The sequence below is a fragment of the Typopeltis vanoorti genome, chromosome 25 (assembly GCF_054136105.1).
Source record: "Typopeltis vanoorti isolate ZY-2024b chromosome 25, IOZ_Tvanoo_1.0, whole genome shotgun sequence".
Lineage (NCBI taxonomy): Eukaryota > Metazoa > Arthropoda > Arachnida > Uropygi > Thelyphonidae > Typopeltis > Typopeltis vanoorti.
The window spans coordinates 10,060,386-10,077,235 of NC_143573.1; the positions used below are offsets into that span (position 1 = coordinate 10,060,386).

At 36.6% G+C, this 16,850-nt stretch overlaps 1 protein-coding gene across 1 annotated transcript in view; it reads right to left on the minus strand.

Moving 5' to 3' along the window:
* Positions 1 to 362: 362 nt before the first annotated feature.
* The window catches only part of Tsp74F (Tetraspanin 74F), a 230,465-nt gene continuing 213,977 nt past the window's right edge, over positions 363 to 16,850 (minus strand). Inside the window, exon 8 of the mRNA XM_090414691.1 lies at positions 363 to 667. Within this exon, the coding sequence (XP_090270817.1) occupies positions 620 to 667 (48 nt within the window). The 3' untranslated portion in view covers positions 363 to 619. The remainder of the gene's footprint in view (positions 668 to 16,850) is intronic.

The window sequence follows — 16,850 nt, forward strand, 5'->3', positions numbered from 1 at the left end:
ATCATAGTCTCAAAAAGATATCTGCTTTTTTTCCCCCCTTGTCAGTTTTTTAAACATTACAGTTTTATGCACTTGAGCACCATCAACTCTTATGGGAGAAAAAAAATAGTACAGACTGCAAAAAAAGTTATATCCCTCATTCATTTATATATATATATACACACACACACACACACATACAGCAACAAAAAAGTTCATTTTTTTTCTTTTATCTATACACAAACTTATAATACATCGATGAGTTTTTTTTTTTTTTTCATTTAATTGTAGATAAATAGTCAACATAAATGAACTAAAAAAAAGTGTAAATGATTATGGCTGATATGCTTTTTTTTTATAAAAAAATATTAACTGCCATTTTTATGTACAGTTTTAAAGATGTAATTCAAAAATGTGACTATACAAACAGAGAGAAAAAAAAGGTTCACATCATTTGCATATTTCATTTACTTGAAGTAAATGAAAACATTTTTTTAAAGGACCAAGAATGAGTAATGCAAAAAAAAAAAAAAAATGATAGAGATATACTCTGTAAACAAGGCACTTTGATGGACTGATGGAAATAGAGTACTGCTGGAATGGGAGATCAGTCATTAAGAAATTTGTTAATATGAAACTGCTACTTTATCATCCAGAAAAGAGCACATGAAAGGCCCATGCCAGCAACCTGAAAAAAGAAAAACAATTGGGTTAATTTCATTAACTTCATGGAGCTGCTATAATGATATTACTGAAGGCCATCAAAAGTTTAAAAAATTACTGTTTCAAAATACCTATTATGTCCTAGAAATCACTGTTGGAGATGCATACTAATACATTTGTTAGTAGTGTTTGGTATTCTAGGCTTTCCATTTTGTTATAGTTACATTCTTGTGGAAAGGCTTAGACATTGGTTAACCTAAAAACGTATAACTTAAGGAAATTACAACGTATATACATTAAAATAAATTTTAATACACTTCCAATATTTCAGCAACGTCACGTTGCCATTTTTACAGGAACTTAAAAACAAGACACGTGCACGCAAGCACAACAAACAGTAAATGAGGACGAAGCTGGAAGCTATTCTTTCTCATAAAAGTCCTGATTGTGCCCCCTAGCAGGCAATGCTGGTATTCTTGGCCTATTGGGCTGAAGGTCTTCTGATGTAGGTTTCCCAAATTTGGGGTAGTCTCATGCAACCAAATTTGTTGAGGTTTGGATTGTTTCTTAGGGCTGAGGCTGATTCCATGAAAAGCCTTTTGTATTTGAATTTACTACAGTGTATTATGGCTTTCTTCCACCGTATTCTATGGCGGGTATCCAGCACATGGTCTGCAAGACCAGAGTGGCTGTATTGGTGAAACTGGATGTAGTCCTTGTGTTCTGAAATTCTGATATTAGCTGTCCTGCCTGTTTGACCAAAGTGAGTCGGCTTACAGGTACAAGGGACCTAGTATACACCAGGTAGGTCTAAGGGGGAAGGTTGGTCTTTAGTAGAGCAGATAAGGGATACCAATTTTTTTATATGGTCTGTAACAAAAAGTTAAGTAGTGTTTTTTTAGGATTTTTGTAATTTGAGGTACCTCGGATATAGGGTATGGTGATGGATTTAGAGTAATCCTTGTTGTGAGGGGGGGGAGATTGTGGTTTATTGGTTTCAATATTTTTTTGGGGGGTAGCCATTGGCTGATTGAGAATGTGGTTTAGTTCTGTGGTTAGGACATTGTCATTTGAACAGATAAGTTTAGCCCTGTTGTGTAGTGTCTTAATTACTCCATATTGTTGTGATGGGGGGGGGAGGAATTGTTGGTGAATGTATCTGCCTGTATGGGTGGGTTTTCTGTAGACTGAGAAAACCAAGGTTCCATCAGGCTGGTGGATGACTAGTGTGTCTAAGAAAGGAAGGCAGTTGTTTTTTTCTTCTTCAAGGGTGAATTTGATTCTGGGGTGTTGGTTGTTTAAGTGTGTTAGGAAGGAGAGGAGAGTACATCAGAGCCATGTGGCCAAATAGCAAACACATCATCAACATAGCAAAGCCATATGGTTGGTTTTTGTGGGGCAGAGTTTAAGGCTTTCTCTTCAAAAGTCTCCATATAAAAGTTGGCCAAGGGTGGGGAGAGTGGAGAACCCATGGCTGTCTCCTCTATTTGTTTGTAGAATTTTCCTTGCTTAACAAAATAGCCTGAGTTCATTGTGAACTGAAATAGGGCTATGATATCAGGAGGAAATTTAGCTTGGATTAGCTCTAAGGATTCTCCAACTTTTATGTGGAGACTTTTGAAGAGAAAGCCTTAAACTCTGCCCCAGAAAAACCAACCATATGACTTTGCTATGTTGATGATGTGTTCGCTATTTGGCCACATGGCTCCGATGCACTCCTTTCCTTCCTAACACACTTAAACAACCAACACTCCAGAATCAAATTCACCCTTGAAGAAAAAAACAACTGCCTTCCTTTCTTAGACACACACACTAGTCATCCGCCAGCCTGATGGAACCTTGGTTTTCTCAGTCTATAGAAAACACATCCACAGGCAGATACATTCACCAACAATCCTCCCCCCCCTCGCAACAATATGGAGTCATTAAGACACTACACAACAGGGCTAAACTTATCTGTTCAAATAACAATGCCCTAACCACAGAACTAAACCACATTCTCAACCAATAGCTCCCCCCACAAAAAAAAAAATCCAAAAAATATTGAAACCAATAAACCACAACCCCTCCCACCCTCACAACAAGGATTACTCTAAATCCATCACCATAGCCTATATCTGAAGCACCTCGTAAAAAATTACAAAAATCCTAAAAAAAACATGACTTAACTTCTTGTTACAGACCATATAAAAAACTGGCATCCCTTATCCGCTCTACTAAAGACCAACCCCCCCCCAGACCTACCTGGTGTATACCAGGTCCCTTGCAGCTGTAAGCTGTCCTACTTTGGCCAAACAGGCAGGACAGCAAATATCATAATTTCAGAACACAACAAGGACTACATCTGGTTTCACCAATACAGCCACTCTGGTCTTGCAGACCATGTGCTGGATACCCGCCATAGAATACGGTGGAAGAAAGCCATAATACACTGTAGTAAATTCAAATACAAAAGGCTTTACATGGAATCAGCCTCAGCCCTAAGAAACAATCCAAACCTTAACAAATTTGGTTGCATGAGACTGCCCCAAATTTGGGAAACCTACATTAGACGACCTTCAGCCCAATTGACCAAGAATACCAACATTGTCTGCTAGGGGGCACCATCAGGACTTTTAGGAGAAAGAATAGCTTCCAGCTTCGTCCTCATTTACTGTTTGTTGTGCTTGTGTGCACGTGTCTTGTTTTTAAGTTCCTGTGAAAATGGCAACGTGACATTGACGAAATATTGGAAGTGTATTAAAATTTATTTTAATGTATATCCTAGTATACATTGTAATTTCCTTAAGCTATTTAGTAAAAATGTTATAGTTACAGCTGATTGTATTCAGCAGCTCTCACTATAGAAACACTATTGTAAAAAAACTCACTCACTAATGAATTACTGGGAAGTCACAACCAAAGTTTCATAGTTGGAATGCTTTAGTTTACCAGGCTACATCATGCAAGAATCTGCTAGTGCTGAGAGTTAACTCGCATTAGAGCAAACTTGTAAGGACCAAAATATGTTATTATAAATAAGGAGGCAAGGAAGTTTCAGTTGCAGTTCTATTTGCTGGTTTGTGTAGCATAACTCTCACCACCGTAGCTGACGGATTTGGATTCCACTGCTCAACATCAGTGTTTTTGAACATCTTATGATAGATGAAATTCATCTCTTGATGTGAAATCACTACTGTTTATTTGAGGCAAAAGAAAATGTTTGGTTTCTAATGCAGACTTCCAGATTATCTAACCCTTAATTCACTCCTTGTATTAATACTACTGTACTATATAAGGCCTTTTGTAGGCAGGATTCGCATTAACAAACAGATAATTGGTATCTTAGACATTGTAGGCAGAAAGGTATATTAAAAAAGATGGTTAAGAGAATTCAGGAATAGGTAGTACGCTATGGAAGGGACAGCTTAGCTTTGTGAAAGGTAAGACTACCTCAACAATTTATTCAGTTCAGGTGAATAAAGGAAATGGCTACACCATGATGTCAATAAACTTTGCAATGGCATTTAAGAGGATACTAGCTCTATTTCTATTATATAAATAGAAATGAATTTGAAACTGATGATAGAGAGAGAGAATAAAGTAAAGCTGAATCAAAGGCTCTGCACTTGGGCCTGTGAAGTTTTATTTGTATGGAATGATCTAAAGGGGAATATTCTGCTTGCTGATGCTAAACCAGAAAGGTCAACAGTTAACAAACACAGTGCAGAGATCCTGTAGAATGATGTAAATAGATCAGTGTTTTCCAAAGGATGGTTGCCAGTTCAGTGTGGGAAAATGCAAAATTGTGCACTTTGGAATAAAATATTACATTGCAAAAAAAGCATATAAAATAGCTTATAAGATCACTTGGATATTGAACACATTTATAAGAAAGTTATTTCTTTATAAGGGATTGCTATGAAAGCATCTGGAGTGCGGTGCACACAAATTCAATTCCTTGAGAATGAGTAAATGGTAAAGAGGATTCAGATATTGGTAACCAAGATGGTGAGAATTCTGTGCAATGCTTATGGATTACAGAATTTCATTAATAGGTGGGAAAGAGGGGATATGAGAAACACAAGTTACTAAAGAGGTTTTATACAGTAGATGTCAGAAATTTTTCAGTAAGTAACATAAGGACAAATGGCCATCAATAAAGTTGTGTGCGACATGAAAACTTTTTTTTTTGTTGTTTGAAGAAATGAATAAGTGGATGGAAGGGTTGCTGAAGTAGTTTGTAGGTACTTTGAGTGAATGAGTTCATCAAGCAGTGTAATAAGTGTTGCTTGAATAACTGTTAATGCATGTTTCTGCAGCAAGTGTTTGCACTCTGGAATTGCCCATATATTAACAATATGAGGGTCTTTCTGGAAGTAAAATCTCTATTGTGTGATAGCTTCCTGCCCAAAAGAGTTGTCAGTAAAGTAAGAAAAGATTTCAAGCAGTCTTCACTTTATTTTCTTATATATATATATATATATTTTATGGCCAGACAGAAAAGTCCATCTCTCTCCAACTAGAAGAACATCAACATGACATTTCTTATAACAGAGTTCATGCAAGTGCCCTATCCAGCCACATTTTATTCTCAGCCAATACCAATGTTGAAGGACGACAACATCAAATAGACTGGAACTCAACTTCAAACATCCATAAATGCTGTGATGAATTAGAAAGACTTATATATTAGAATCCAAAGAAATAGCTCTCGACCCTGCCCATCTAAACAGCAATCTCAGTTACAGCCTGCCCGATTCACAGTGCTGTAATCCAGTTTTGGTGCACTCATGATCTCGTTCACACGCAAAGTACTTCACGCCAGAACTAACACTCAGACTCAGTTTCAAACACAACTAGTAATTGTTCTAAACTCTGTTTTTTTTTGTCTAATGCACAATATATTTTTTTAAGATGTTGTTTTCTCCATGTATTCACTGTATTGTATTCACCTGACGAAGTCGGCATTCCGATGAAATTAGTAGTGAAACTTCATTAAATATCTTGTATTTTTTCTTTATGTTTAATTCAGTTAATAAGTTTTAATCACACACACAGGTATATATATAAAATAAAAAATTTGCCTGTTTATTCTTTTCCAAATGGATGCTCTGGCGATTGTATCTTCAACGTATAAAATAGCTGCAGAAGACAAAGCAGTCATGCTCAGGCTATTGGGAAGATGTTACACAACTTAAAATCCTTTTTTTTTTTCCTTTCCAGGCTGTTACTTTATTGAAGCCCAATTCTTGAATTAGCATGAGTCACCCAGATTGTTAATGTTCAATTACAGCACTAGTAATCTGACTTATTTCCAATTTTCATGGATTAGCTGCTAAACTTTCTTCTTGTGGAAGTTATCAAGCAGTTTTTATCTTCCTCACTTTGCAGTCATTAACATCAATTCCCAATTCACTGAGTGTTTCTTTGTCACACTCGGTGATACGGTACTCATATCTGCGATTATTTCATAAAAACATTGTCAATAGGCAATGAATGTCGATAGCACTCTTATATTCATGCTTCAAAAATTTGTTTACTGAATGTTGTTTAAAATGCTTCAAACTTGTAAAAGGTTCAAGGCCATTCCCCTATCAAGTGGCGCTTTATATATGCTGCACCTCTTATAATAATATTAATTCATTCTAAAGCTTAATAATGAATGCAGCATAGACTGAAATAAATGCCATTTTATTACCAATATGCTGCTAGATGATGTATGTTTAATCACTAGGTCTCGGGACCACCATAGCTGACAAATCAGGCCTATGGCTGGGTCAAGTGTTCCTGACTAATCCATGTGTTGATGGGGCCTGTTCTGGGAGATGAAAAATCCATATTAAACGACTAACAAACAGCAAAATTTCTTCCCCACCTCCCCTTACTAGCCATACCATACCATACATTAAGAAAAAATAAAAAAACAAACTCTACTCATTTTAAAACTTCTTATGAAAATCTAACTGTTAGTAACATAGATATCTTAGTCAGCTTTGACATTATCTCACTATTCACCAGCATTCCTTAAAAAGTGATAAGGTGTCATTTAAGTTTTTCCTCCTGATATCACAGATCTCTTTTCCTTTGTTATACATTCTAGATATTTCTCTTGGAAGAACAGAATTTATAAACAGATGAGGATACCTCTGTGGGTTCTACCCTCTCACCCCCCCCGACCATCCTTGCAAATTTCTTCCTGTAAGATTTTGAAAAACAAACCCTTGACTCAGCCTCTCACAAACCTATGTGGCTAAGATATGTAGATGGTATGTTTTCTATAATAAATTTAGTTTAATCCTTTATTCAAGTGTGAGCAAACAAAGTTTGCACCTGAAAATATCTTCAGGACTGGGGTAAGGTAGTACAACACTGGGCAACTAGTAGCAAAGGTGGACCAAGCTAACATCACTCCTATCTCAGTATCTCCCATAATGCAAAACATATCTCCTTGTGGATATGTATAATGCTATGCATTAAGGGAAGGGCCACTACCCAGACTAAAGTCTCTTCAGTGGGAGCCAGGTCCAGAAGTCAAGATACCAGGCAGAAGCAATGGCGAGGTCAAGTTGCCCGTTGTACTACCTTACCCCAGTCCTAAAGATATTTTCAGGTGCAAACTTTGTTTGCTCACACTTGGATAAAGAATTAAACTAAATTTATTATAGTCTAACCAAGTGAAAAATAAACTTTCAACGGTATGTTTTCTATTTGGCCCCAGATACATTAGACTCTCTTTCCTCTGTCACCTCAAAAGTATTCACCCTAGAATCCAGTTTAATGGATTCTAGGGTGAAGAAATTATTAATGGAAAAAGAAATCAATAGTAGTAGTCAAGCCTTTCTAGACACCTTGTTAACATACCTACCTAATGACAACCTGTCCTTTTCAGTATACAGGAAACCCATCCACACAAACAGATATGTTTACAAACATTCCCATCACCCCCCCCCCCCAAACAATATGGTATCATTAAAACACTAACCAATAGAGCCTATTTGTTCCAATGAGACCTCTCTTGCAGTAGATCTCAATCAAATACACCTCACCTTTCTATCTAATGGCTACAGTTCCCACAGTATCAAAAAAAATCGATCCTTGCTCCCAAATCCACAACTATTTCTTCAGAAAGATTTTAATAATGCTATCACCATCCTCTGGGTCTGAGGCACATCAGAAAAAATAGCCAGAATCTTAAAGAAATACCTCTACACAGCTTGTTACCCTTATTTGCTCAACTAAGGACCAGCTCCCTCCTCTCTCAGTTCCTGGCATATAGAGAGTTCTCTGTTCCTGTAAACCTACTATAGACAGAGAGGCAGATCAGCCACCATCTGCATGAAGAGCATAAAATATAAATCTGCAGTCATGACTATTGTTAGTTGGGTCTTACAGACCATGCTTTGTATACATTTCATAGAATCAACTGGAAAAAAGACCATGTGCTGCTCTCAAAAATCAGCCGAATTTGAATAAGTATGGTTGCATAAAACTTCCCAAAATATGGGAAATACTTCGAGATCCTAGTTTACACCATAGGGCCACCACTAGATGTCCATAGGGGGGTTCCCAACCTGGTTAGAATAAGTGCTTTGTCCATGTTTCTTGTTGCATTTGTGTGAGAGAGAGAGAGATTTCTCTTTTGTACAAAATATGAGAGGATTAAACTCAAAAAGCTATATAAATTTGCAGAATTTTCAGCCAAGTCTCATGATCTTTTTTCAGTACTAAAGACTATTCTACTCTGTTATGTTATAGATTTCAACTCAAAATACTTTGGATTACTAAAATGGAATATCATGCAATGTGATGCATCTGAATTATCAGAGATCAGCAATAATAAGAGAATTAAAAAACTATATAAATCAGCATTAATGTGAGGTGTTTAACTAAATTATTTTTAAGCACTGGAAGAAGTAGGATCATGCTCTTTCCATTCATTCTGAGTAGAGCTTCATGGCTCTCTTTATCCAGTCTTGTAATTCCAAAAGCAGTTTCCTGTCACAACTGAAGTGACTAAGGGCTATGAGCCTAGTATATTATGTCTGTAAATTGTGCATGTTGTTCTGGGCAGTTTGCCTGTTTTTTTTCCTCAAAAGTCACTTTCAGATAAAAAAAAAATCCTTCACATTTTGCATCCAAGATATCACTGACTACTCTATTGTGGAAAATTTGTTTTGTTCTGACTGGAAGCTCAGCAAAAACCAGACTTATCAGTGTTCTTTTAAAATGGATAAAATCAGTGTTCCTGTTTAATGTATAAAATGTCACATTGAGCAAGGCACATAGGAAATTTCAGTGTGGGACAACAGTGTATCTTATTTTTTTTTGGTGAATATAAGGAAGAAACTTGCATGTTTTTAATATATTATATATATCCCACAGATGAAAGGTCACAACAGTGCCATGTGTGTGGGTATAGTGAGTGAGGAGAAATTAAAGAGTTGGAAATTGTACTCAGTGAGAGAATGGGAGAGATTGTTCCCAAGAACAGATGTGGATGGATGAAAGAAGATGAGAAATTTGTTCAGTATGTTTGAACTTGGTCAACGGATGCTATTGAAGAAATTAGAAGAAAGTGGAGGAATGGTGGTGGCAGCCAGTTCAGTAGAGCAGTACCTATAGAAAAGGCATAGTGTGGAAATAGCGCCATGGGAAATTGACTGAAAAGAGTGTGAGGGGAGGGGTCAAGAATTCATGTAGGGAGCATTTGGGTTGCCAAATTTGAGAACAGTGAACAGTATAAATCTCATATCCAACTAACTTTGGAATTAAGTGTTAGGAGTTGAACAGAAGAAAAAGTAATGTTTAAAAAAATAAAAATAAAAAACAATCAGCTAACACCTTTTTATTCCCGTATAGGGAGTAGGTGAGGCCATTTAGCCCTATATAACTTTTGGAGACTGAGTGGGTAGTTCAATCTCCACTGGTAGCCAATCAGAGATAGCTGGTCCAAGATTATCACTAATTAAGCAGCACGCAGTGAAGAGAGACCGCTCAACAAGTGCCGCCATCTCGTGCTCCCTAACCCTATCACAATATATTTAATGTCTAAAATAATGTGGGTTCTACGGTCGATTTTCTTGAGCTTACAAGATGAAAAACCAGAGTTTCTGGGAGAAAAAAACCTGCTTGCCCGCGCCAGAGATGGACTAACTCGGGAACCAGTTGAAAAAAGGCTTAGAAAAATTTCCTCTAGTCGACGACTAAATTCGAAAGCAAGTCTTCCTTCATGCAGTCAAACGCCACATCCACTGAGCTACACAGGCTCACAAAAAGTAATGTTTTGAATGAAAAAGAACAAGTGTTTTAGAGAGGCTGAGGAGGATATGGATGTAATATGTTTGTGCCAGGATAAACTAGATGTAACAGTCAGTCCAAAAAAAAAAAAAAAATTTTGTTTTTTTTTGCAAGTAATAAGACATGCCTGGGATTTTATAGCACTGAAATTCACTAAGTTGTCTTTACTCCATTTGAGAATATCAGTATTTAAGTCACTGGTTATGGAAGATCTTGAGGCTTCAATCATTTGAGTACCATGAAGTTTCTTGAATGAAGAATACTATCATCAGGAAAACTATTAATAGGATTTGAAGTCAGAGATAGAGAAAGTCATTGATGTAAAGGAGGAAGAGCATGGATGGGAGTACAGAACCAGCATTGATAAAGAAATCTGATAAGAAGAATTCATCCATCAATTTGACACACACGCAGTGAGGAAGCTGGCGATCCAATCAGATCGCGAGATACGAGGGGGGGGGGCAGAGAAGTTCTGATAAACACACGGAACAAAAATGATATTAAAGCAACTGATATAACCACAAGAAAGAACATATCTTAAAACCCTTTACCCCCCCCCCCCACCCCATGTTTCATCAAATTGTAACAATTTGTTCTTTTTTCTTTTAGGATATATAAGAAGACATATCAGACACCTCAATTCCTTTATGTGATTATCACAACTTTTCAACACATTCTCATAGTGCAAGAAGGAGACCATAAGATAATGGCATTTTCATGAGGTCTCAGTACCAGCATATGAAACCTCTGAAATATTGAGAGCATCCACATGGGTTTCTCTAAATCAATCCATAGCTTGTGTCCAAAAGGTGGGTAAGGTTAGTGAGGTTCTTCTATAGGGTGAGAATGGTGGAATCCATATTGGTGATAACTATTAATTGATGGGGTCTCACGTAGTGAAGCTAGTTGATGATATTCTTCATAACGTTTGAGAACAATGGGATGATAGTTTGATGGCAGACTGTTTCCCCCCTTTTTTTTTTTTTTTTTTTTTTTTTTTAGATACAGTTACAGATATGTAAAACCTTATGGCACAAGTATTGCTGAAAGAACTGGATACAAGCTTGCATCCATGTTGTTGGGTAGATGCCAAATGAATATGATAGCTTATATAGGCAATACAGGATTGGTATAAAATCTGGGGCACTAATTTTGAGCACAACCAGAGGAATACCATCTGAACCAGGAACCTTATTAGTATGAAGATTAATTAGGATTTTTCTGATGAAAGATTAGAGGGGGAAGCATACAATAGCCAGTTTGTTGTAGTGCAGGTGGCGATTTGTTTTAGTCATCTAAACAAGAGTCGGAGGAAAATAACTGATGCCAAGAGATCTGTGTTATCCTGAAGAGCAGACATTATGCCCAACAGCCATAACAAGGGACTAGAAGGCTCATTTGGCAATTCAGAAGGAAGCAAGATTATCACATTTCATTCTTATGTCTGCTTTGGAATTATTGATAATTTAATTTTTTACACTTATGTTGAGCTGTAATGAAATCTGATGTTTTTGATTTAAGCCACTAAACATAAGGATACATTTATTTTTATAGACTGCAATTGTTTTTTCCTTTTTTTTTTAAAGAGAACTAGGGCTTGGATAAGGATTGAAAGGAAGGAGTGAATGAAGTGCCCTGGTTCTCTAAAAAATGGGCCTTTGGAGACCATCTCAACTATCACGTCTGTGCAGATGCTTGAATCAGGAGAGCAAAAACAGCAAAAACAACCATAAAAATTCTGAAGGTTATCCTAGTTGACACAATTGTAGTGACATAGAAGATGAAGCTGAGATTGGCTGGGAGTGAACCAACTGTAGAGATGAAGACTTGGATAAGATTGTGGTCAGAGTTGTGAAGATATGAACAGATATCCAGTGTATTTGGAGGGAGAGCTAGTTAAGAAAAGGCCCAGACTGTTGGAAGAATGATGAGGATTGTCTAGTATTCTGGTTGGTAAGTTAACTTTTTCTGATAGATCATAAGTGATGACAAATGATTCAGCTTCCCTTCTGGCTTGACTGATGAAGTTGCAGAAGGGAAACTAGTTGGAGGAAAATAACGTTGGAGGAATATATAAAATAGTGAAAAGGGCAGAGGGGAAGCAGTAAAGGCTATAAGGTGAAGTATTGAGACAGAGCAGATTCAAAAGCAGGGATTGCAGTTAGATATTCTTTGGCAAAGAATATCAGACTTGATGAAAGAATACATTCCTCCCTTTTTGTGAAATGTACCATGCAAGATGTAGTTGTGATAATATGTGTATTATGAGGATGGTCAATATGGAAATGGATGTACGGGGTACAGTCGTGTCTGAAGAGATACATTGAGTAAGTGGTGATAAAGGCATCTGGGAATGGTTAGGTATGGGGACATCACAACTTACAAATGACATGGGCAGGTTGGTTATAGACCTTATTGAATTGCTGTGTTTATTTACAAGTGCCAGGGACATTCGAAATAATGGAGATGAAATGGCTTTGTTGATTGAGTTTATTCATGGTTGGATAAGGATGATATGTTGACAGTAATAGAAATTAAAGGGTACAATGTTTTTTTTGTGAGGATAGAAAGGACAGGAAGAGGGGGGGGGGGTATTGATAGAAGGCAAATTACATTTGCCTGCTAAATTGTGGCAAATCTTCTATATATATATATCTCAACCTCCACCCACACATTATGGTGTGTGGGTGGAGGTTGAGAGAAAGGATATTTAGTTAGATGCTGTTATAGGCCAGGGAATGCAGATGGTAGTGATGAAGAAATATTTAAGCAACTTGGGTTAGTGAACAAGTGAAAGGTGATTTCAATTATGGCATTATAGATGGGAATGAAGAGATAGCATTTTGGAATAAGGAAAATTCAGTTCTTGAGAGACAACTGCCTTAGGCAATATATAAAGGAGGTCAAGAGAGAATTAAGAGTTTTGGATCTGATCATTTCATCAGAGGATGTGACTGTGAGTGGGGGAGTTTTACACTTACCTTCAGTTCATATGGCTAGCCATATGAAGATGTCTGTGAGGAAAGTCTATGTGGAACAAATAAGTTGGCAATTAACTCAAGAGATGGCTTATATCTGTAGCATGAAATGAAGAGTTAAGTGGGAGAGAGATAAATGCTGTGTGAGAACTGACTAAAAGATATTTAACAGCATCAGTGTTCAAATGTATTCCAAAGATCAAAAGACTGAATAAGGTTGGTGTCAAATGGATAAATGAAGGGATTAAGATTGAAATTTGGAAGAAAAGAATGCTGTGAAGGCAGCACAAGATGAATAAGGGGCATAAAGAGCAAGCCAGGATGGTGACTCATTTGGTAAGAACAACAAAACTACAGTATGAACAGAAATTAGAAAATTAGGCCAAGAAAAATTGTCAAGTTTTTCAGATATGTGGTAAGTAGAAGGATGAATGATTATGATAAGATGATGCTAATGGATGAAAATGCACATACTTGAGGTACTCAGTGAACAATTTTAAGGAATCTTTTGTATCTTCATCAGGGTGAAATCATGAGAAAATGTATATAGGAAATAGAAGAGGATGGCTTAATTGTAAGTAAGCAGGAGGTATATGAGAAAATAGGATTTGATGATGACATGAAGCTTATTTATCACATGTCTAATTTCCTGGAATTGATAGTAGTATTGGCATGTTACAACAGCACAAGTTCCAAGAGAGTGGAAAGAAGGTAAAATTGTTCCACTGCATAAAGGTGGTGATAAGGCTGTGGCTACAAATTATAGGCCTATCTCTATATCTGGAGTTGTGGTTAAGGTATTAGAGAGGTTAATGAGAACTACGATACAGAAAACGGATTGATAACACCAGTATTCTGTGTGATTGTCAGCATTGGCTTGTTAAAGGGAGATGATGTTTTATCAACTTAACTATGTACTGCAACATGATGACAAATGTATTGGTCAAGGGAGATGCATATACAGTGGTATACTTTAGAGTTTCCAAAGCTTTTGATAGATTGCCACACAACAAGCTGTTAAATAAACTGAAACAGATGGGATTGAATAACAGACTAATGAGTTGGATCAGTGACTGGCTGTCAGATAGGTATCAGAAAGTTGTGTGTGTGTATATATATATATATATATATATATATATATATATTGGAGAGCAGTATTCTGAAAGAGGAAAGTCACTAGTGGTGTGTCTCAGGGATCTGTATTTGAGCCAATGTTGTTCAATATTTATATTAATGATACTGGGATGAGTTTAACTTGTGATATACAACTTTTCGTATATGATGCAAAATTGGGGAGAGCAATGCTAAGTCAAGCAGATGTTATGATCTTACAGAAGGGCTTGAATAGGGATTGTAAGAATAGGCAAGTAAGTGTATATGTAATTAAAAAAAAAGAGTCACTAAAATTTTAAATCTAATTCAGCTAGACATTCAATAGCTGAAGGATCTGCTTCAAAAAAAATTCCTCAGGTTACTAGGGTAGGCTATTATGCTGCAGTCCTGCACAATGTGCTGGATAGTTTGGTTTGTGGTCCCACGGTTACATTAGGGTGTAGGTGATCTTCCCCACTTGTGTAAGCTGTCTGCACAGATATTATGTCTTGTGCATATCCTATGTAAGTTTTTCCATAGGTGACATAGAAGCCCAATCCCTTTTGGATTTTGGTTGAGAAGGATATACTCATTTAAGTCTGGGACTGTTCCACAATACAGCAGTAGCAGGGATGAAGGAGGAGGAAAAGAAACTTGTTCTGTGGGTTTCAAGATATACTGTGAAGGGATGTTGAGCAGCAGCTGCATGTGTTCCAATGGACTTAGTATTGAGTGGGGAATTATTGATGCTATTTCAGATAAACATTTGCCATGTAAATATTTATAGAATGCACATAATGCAGAAACCAAACATGTGCAAAAATGGGGGGAATGAGTTGGTAAGAGATGATTTATTAATCCATCTAATTGATCTCTGTATTGAGTCAAACATTTTGAGAGAGCCCCACTCCAAATGTGAGAGCAGTATTCAATAGCCGGATGGATTTGTGATTTGTATAAGATTAACAGCTGTTCAGAGGTGAAGTAACATCTTGAGTGAAAGAAAAATCTCATCAGGAAATTGGAAATGTTGTCAAAAATAATACTGGTAGAAAATGGTTCTTTTTTTTGAGAAAAAAGACAGAACTGGTTTTTTTTTTACTACCGTTGAAATTGACAAGGTTATCTGAACCCCTTTGGAGAATGGCTTGGATATCAGAATTGAAGGAAGTGGAGGATGGCTTGGATATCAGAATTGAGAGAAGTGATGGTTGATGTTCTTCAAGTTCAGGTAAGTTGTGTAGAGGTTTATCAAATGAAAGGGAGTGAAATGTGCTGTCATCTGCAAACCTGTGTATTGGGTTGGGAATCAACTGAAGTAGGTCATTGATATATATAGCAGGAAGAGTGTTGGTGAGAGAAGAGGACCCTGTGGAACCCTGGCATTAGTTGAATGGTGAGAGGATAAGGAATCATCCATCATCACACATAGGGCATCCAGACAGAAAGTGGTCTTCTGGATGCACACTATTCCAGACAGAAAGGTGGCAATCCAACTGCAGAAGTGCTGAGACAGACTTCTTGAATGTAGATATATTGAATCAGGGAGATGAGATGTTAATAATGATAATTGAGGTGGGCTGTAGTCATGAAAGATGCCAGTGGAGGCAGGGTTCAGTTTGGAAATGATAAAGTTTTGATGCCTCAAATGTTAATGAAAGGGATGTGGAAGTGTTTTTTTTTTTTTTTTTGTTATTTTTTATATCTACAGTTAAAATGCTACCATTTGTATTGACTGTCTTCTTTCATCTAAGAGTTGTTAATTCCAGAAACTTAAAGAACAGGGACATGTATGCAGCTGTAGTGAAGGATTTCTGTACATAACTCATATACAGGGAATACTCAATCTCTAGTTCAAATGGCCTCAGACAGCATCCCCTACACTACTCCGTCTCTCTCTAGGCACAACCTGGCAGAGTGGTAATTTGGAAAGGTTACCACTATATGTACAGGGCACAGAACTCCAGCTATCTTTTCTAAGGTATTTTGGACATATAAAGTAGAGACTGTATGCATGTCTTCTGGAATAAACAGAAGGAACTACAATTTCTTGTAATCTTATCTACACTGTAGTATGCAAATGTTAAAATGCTTTTCAGAAGTCTTTTTAGGAACATTTTTAAAATACGGTTCTTAAGTTCTTCAAGTGTCATCCCCTAAAAGGAGGTTGGCAACCATGTTATGGAACTATTTTCTTTCTTTTGCTGCTCTGGAACATTTATAGTAATTCAAGCCAGTCCAATCCTTAATGTCTTCAGGGTCTACCTCTCCCTCTTTTTTTCCATCCAGTTTCCCTTCTAATATTAATTTCTGAATGCCTTCTTGTCTAGTTAGATGTCCAAAATATTTAAGTTTTTCTTCTTTAATTATTTTCACTAATGTTCTTTTAATTTTTGCTTTCTTTAAAACATTTTAATTTTCTTTGTCCATGATATTTTCAGCATTCTTTTGATGGTCCACATTTTGAAAGCTTCTAATTTTTTTTTCTCTGCTTCTTTAATTTAGAGTCCATGTTTTACTGTTTTAGAGAAGCAGTGAAACAGTCTTTTTCTTGTATCTATGTTAATGTCTCTGGATGTTAGAACAGTTTTCATATCAATAAAGGCTTTTCTTGCTATCTCTATTCTTCTTTTTACTTCTTTAAGGAAATTTTCTCCATCTGTAAACATTTGTCCCAAATATATAAAAGACCGAACCTGTTCAAATTTTCTTTTTGTTAACAGTTATGTTTCATTTCTTATTTATTGGTTCTTTTGAATGAAGTTGTTGAAGTTCCTACCTTCGACTTTTACACCCTTCAATTCTGAAATATCTTTAAAAACTTGCTCACTATATATATTATACAGTAAGGGTGATATG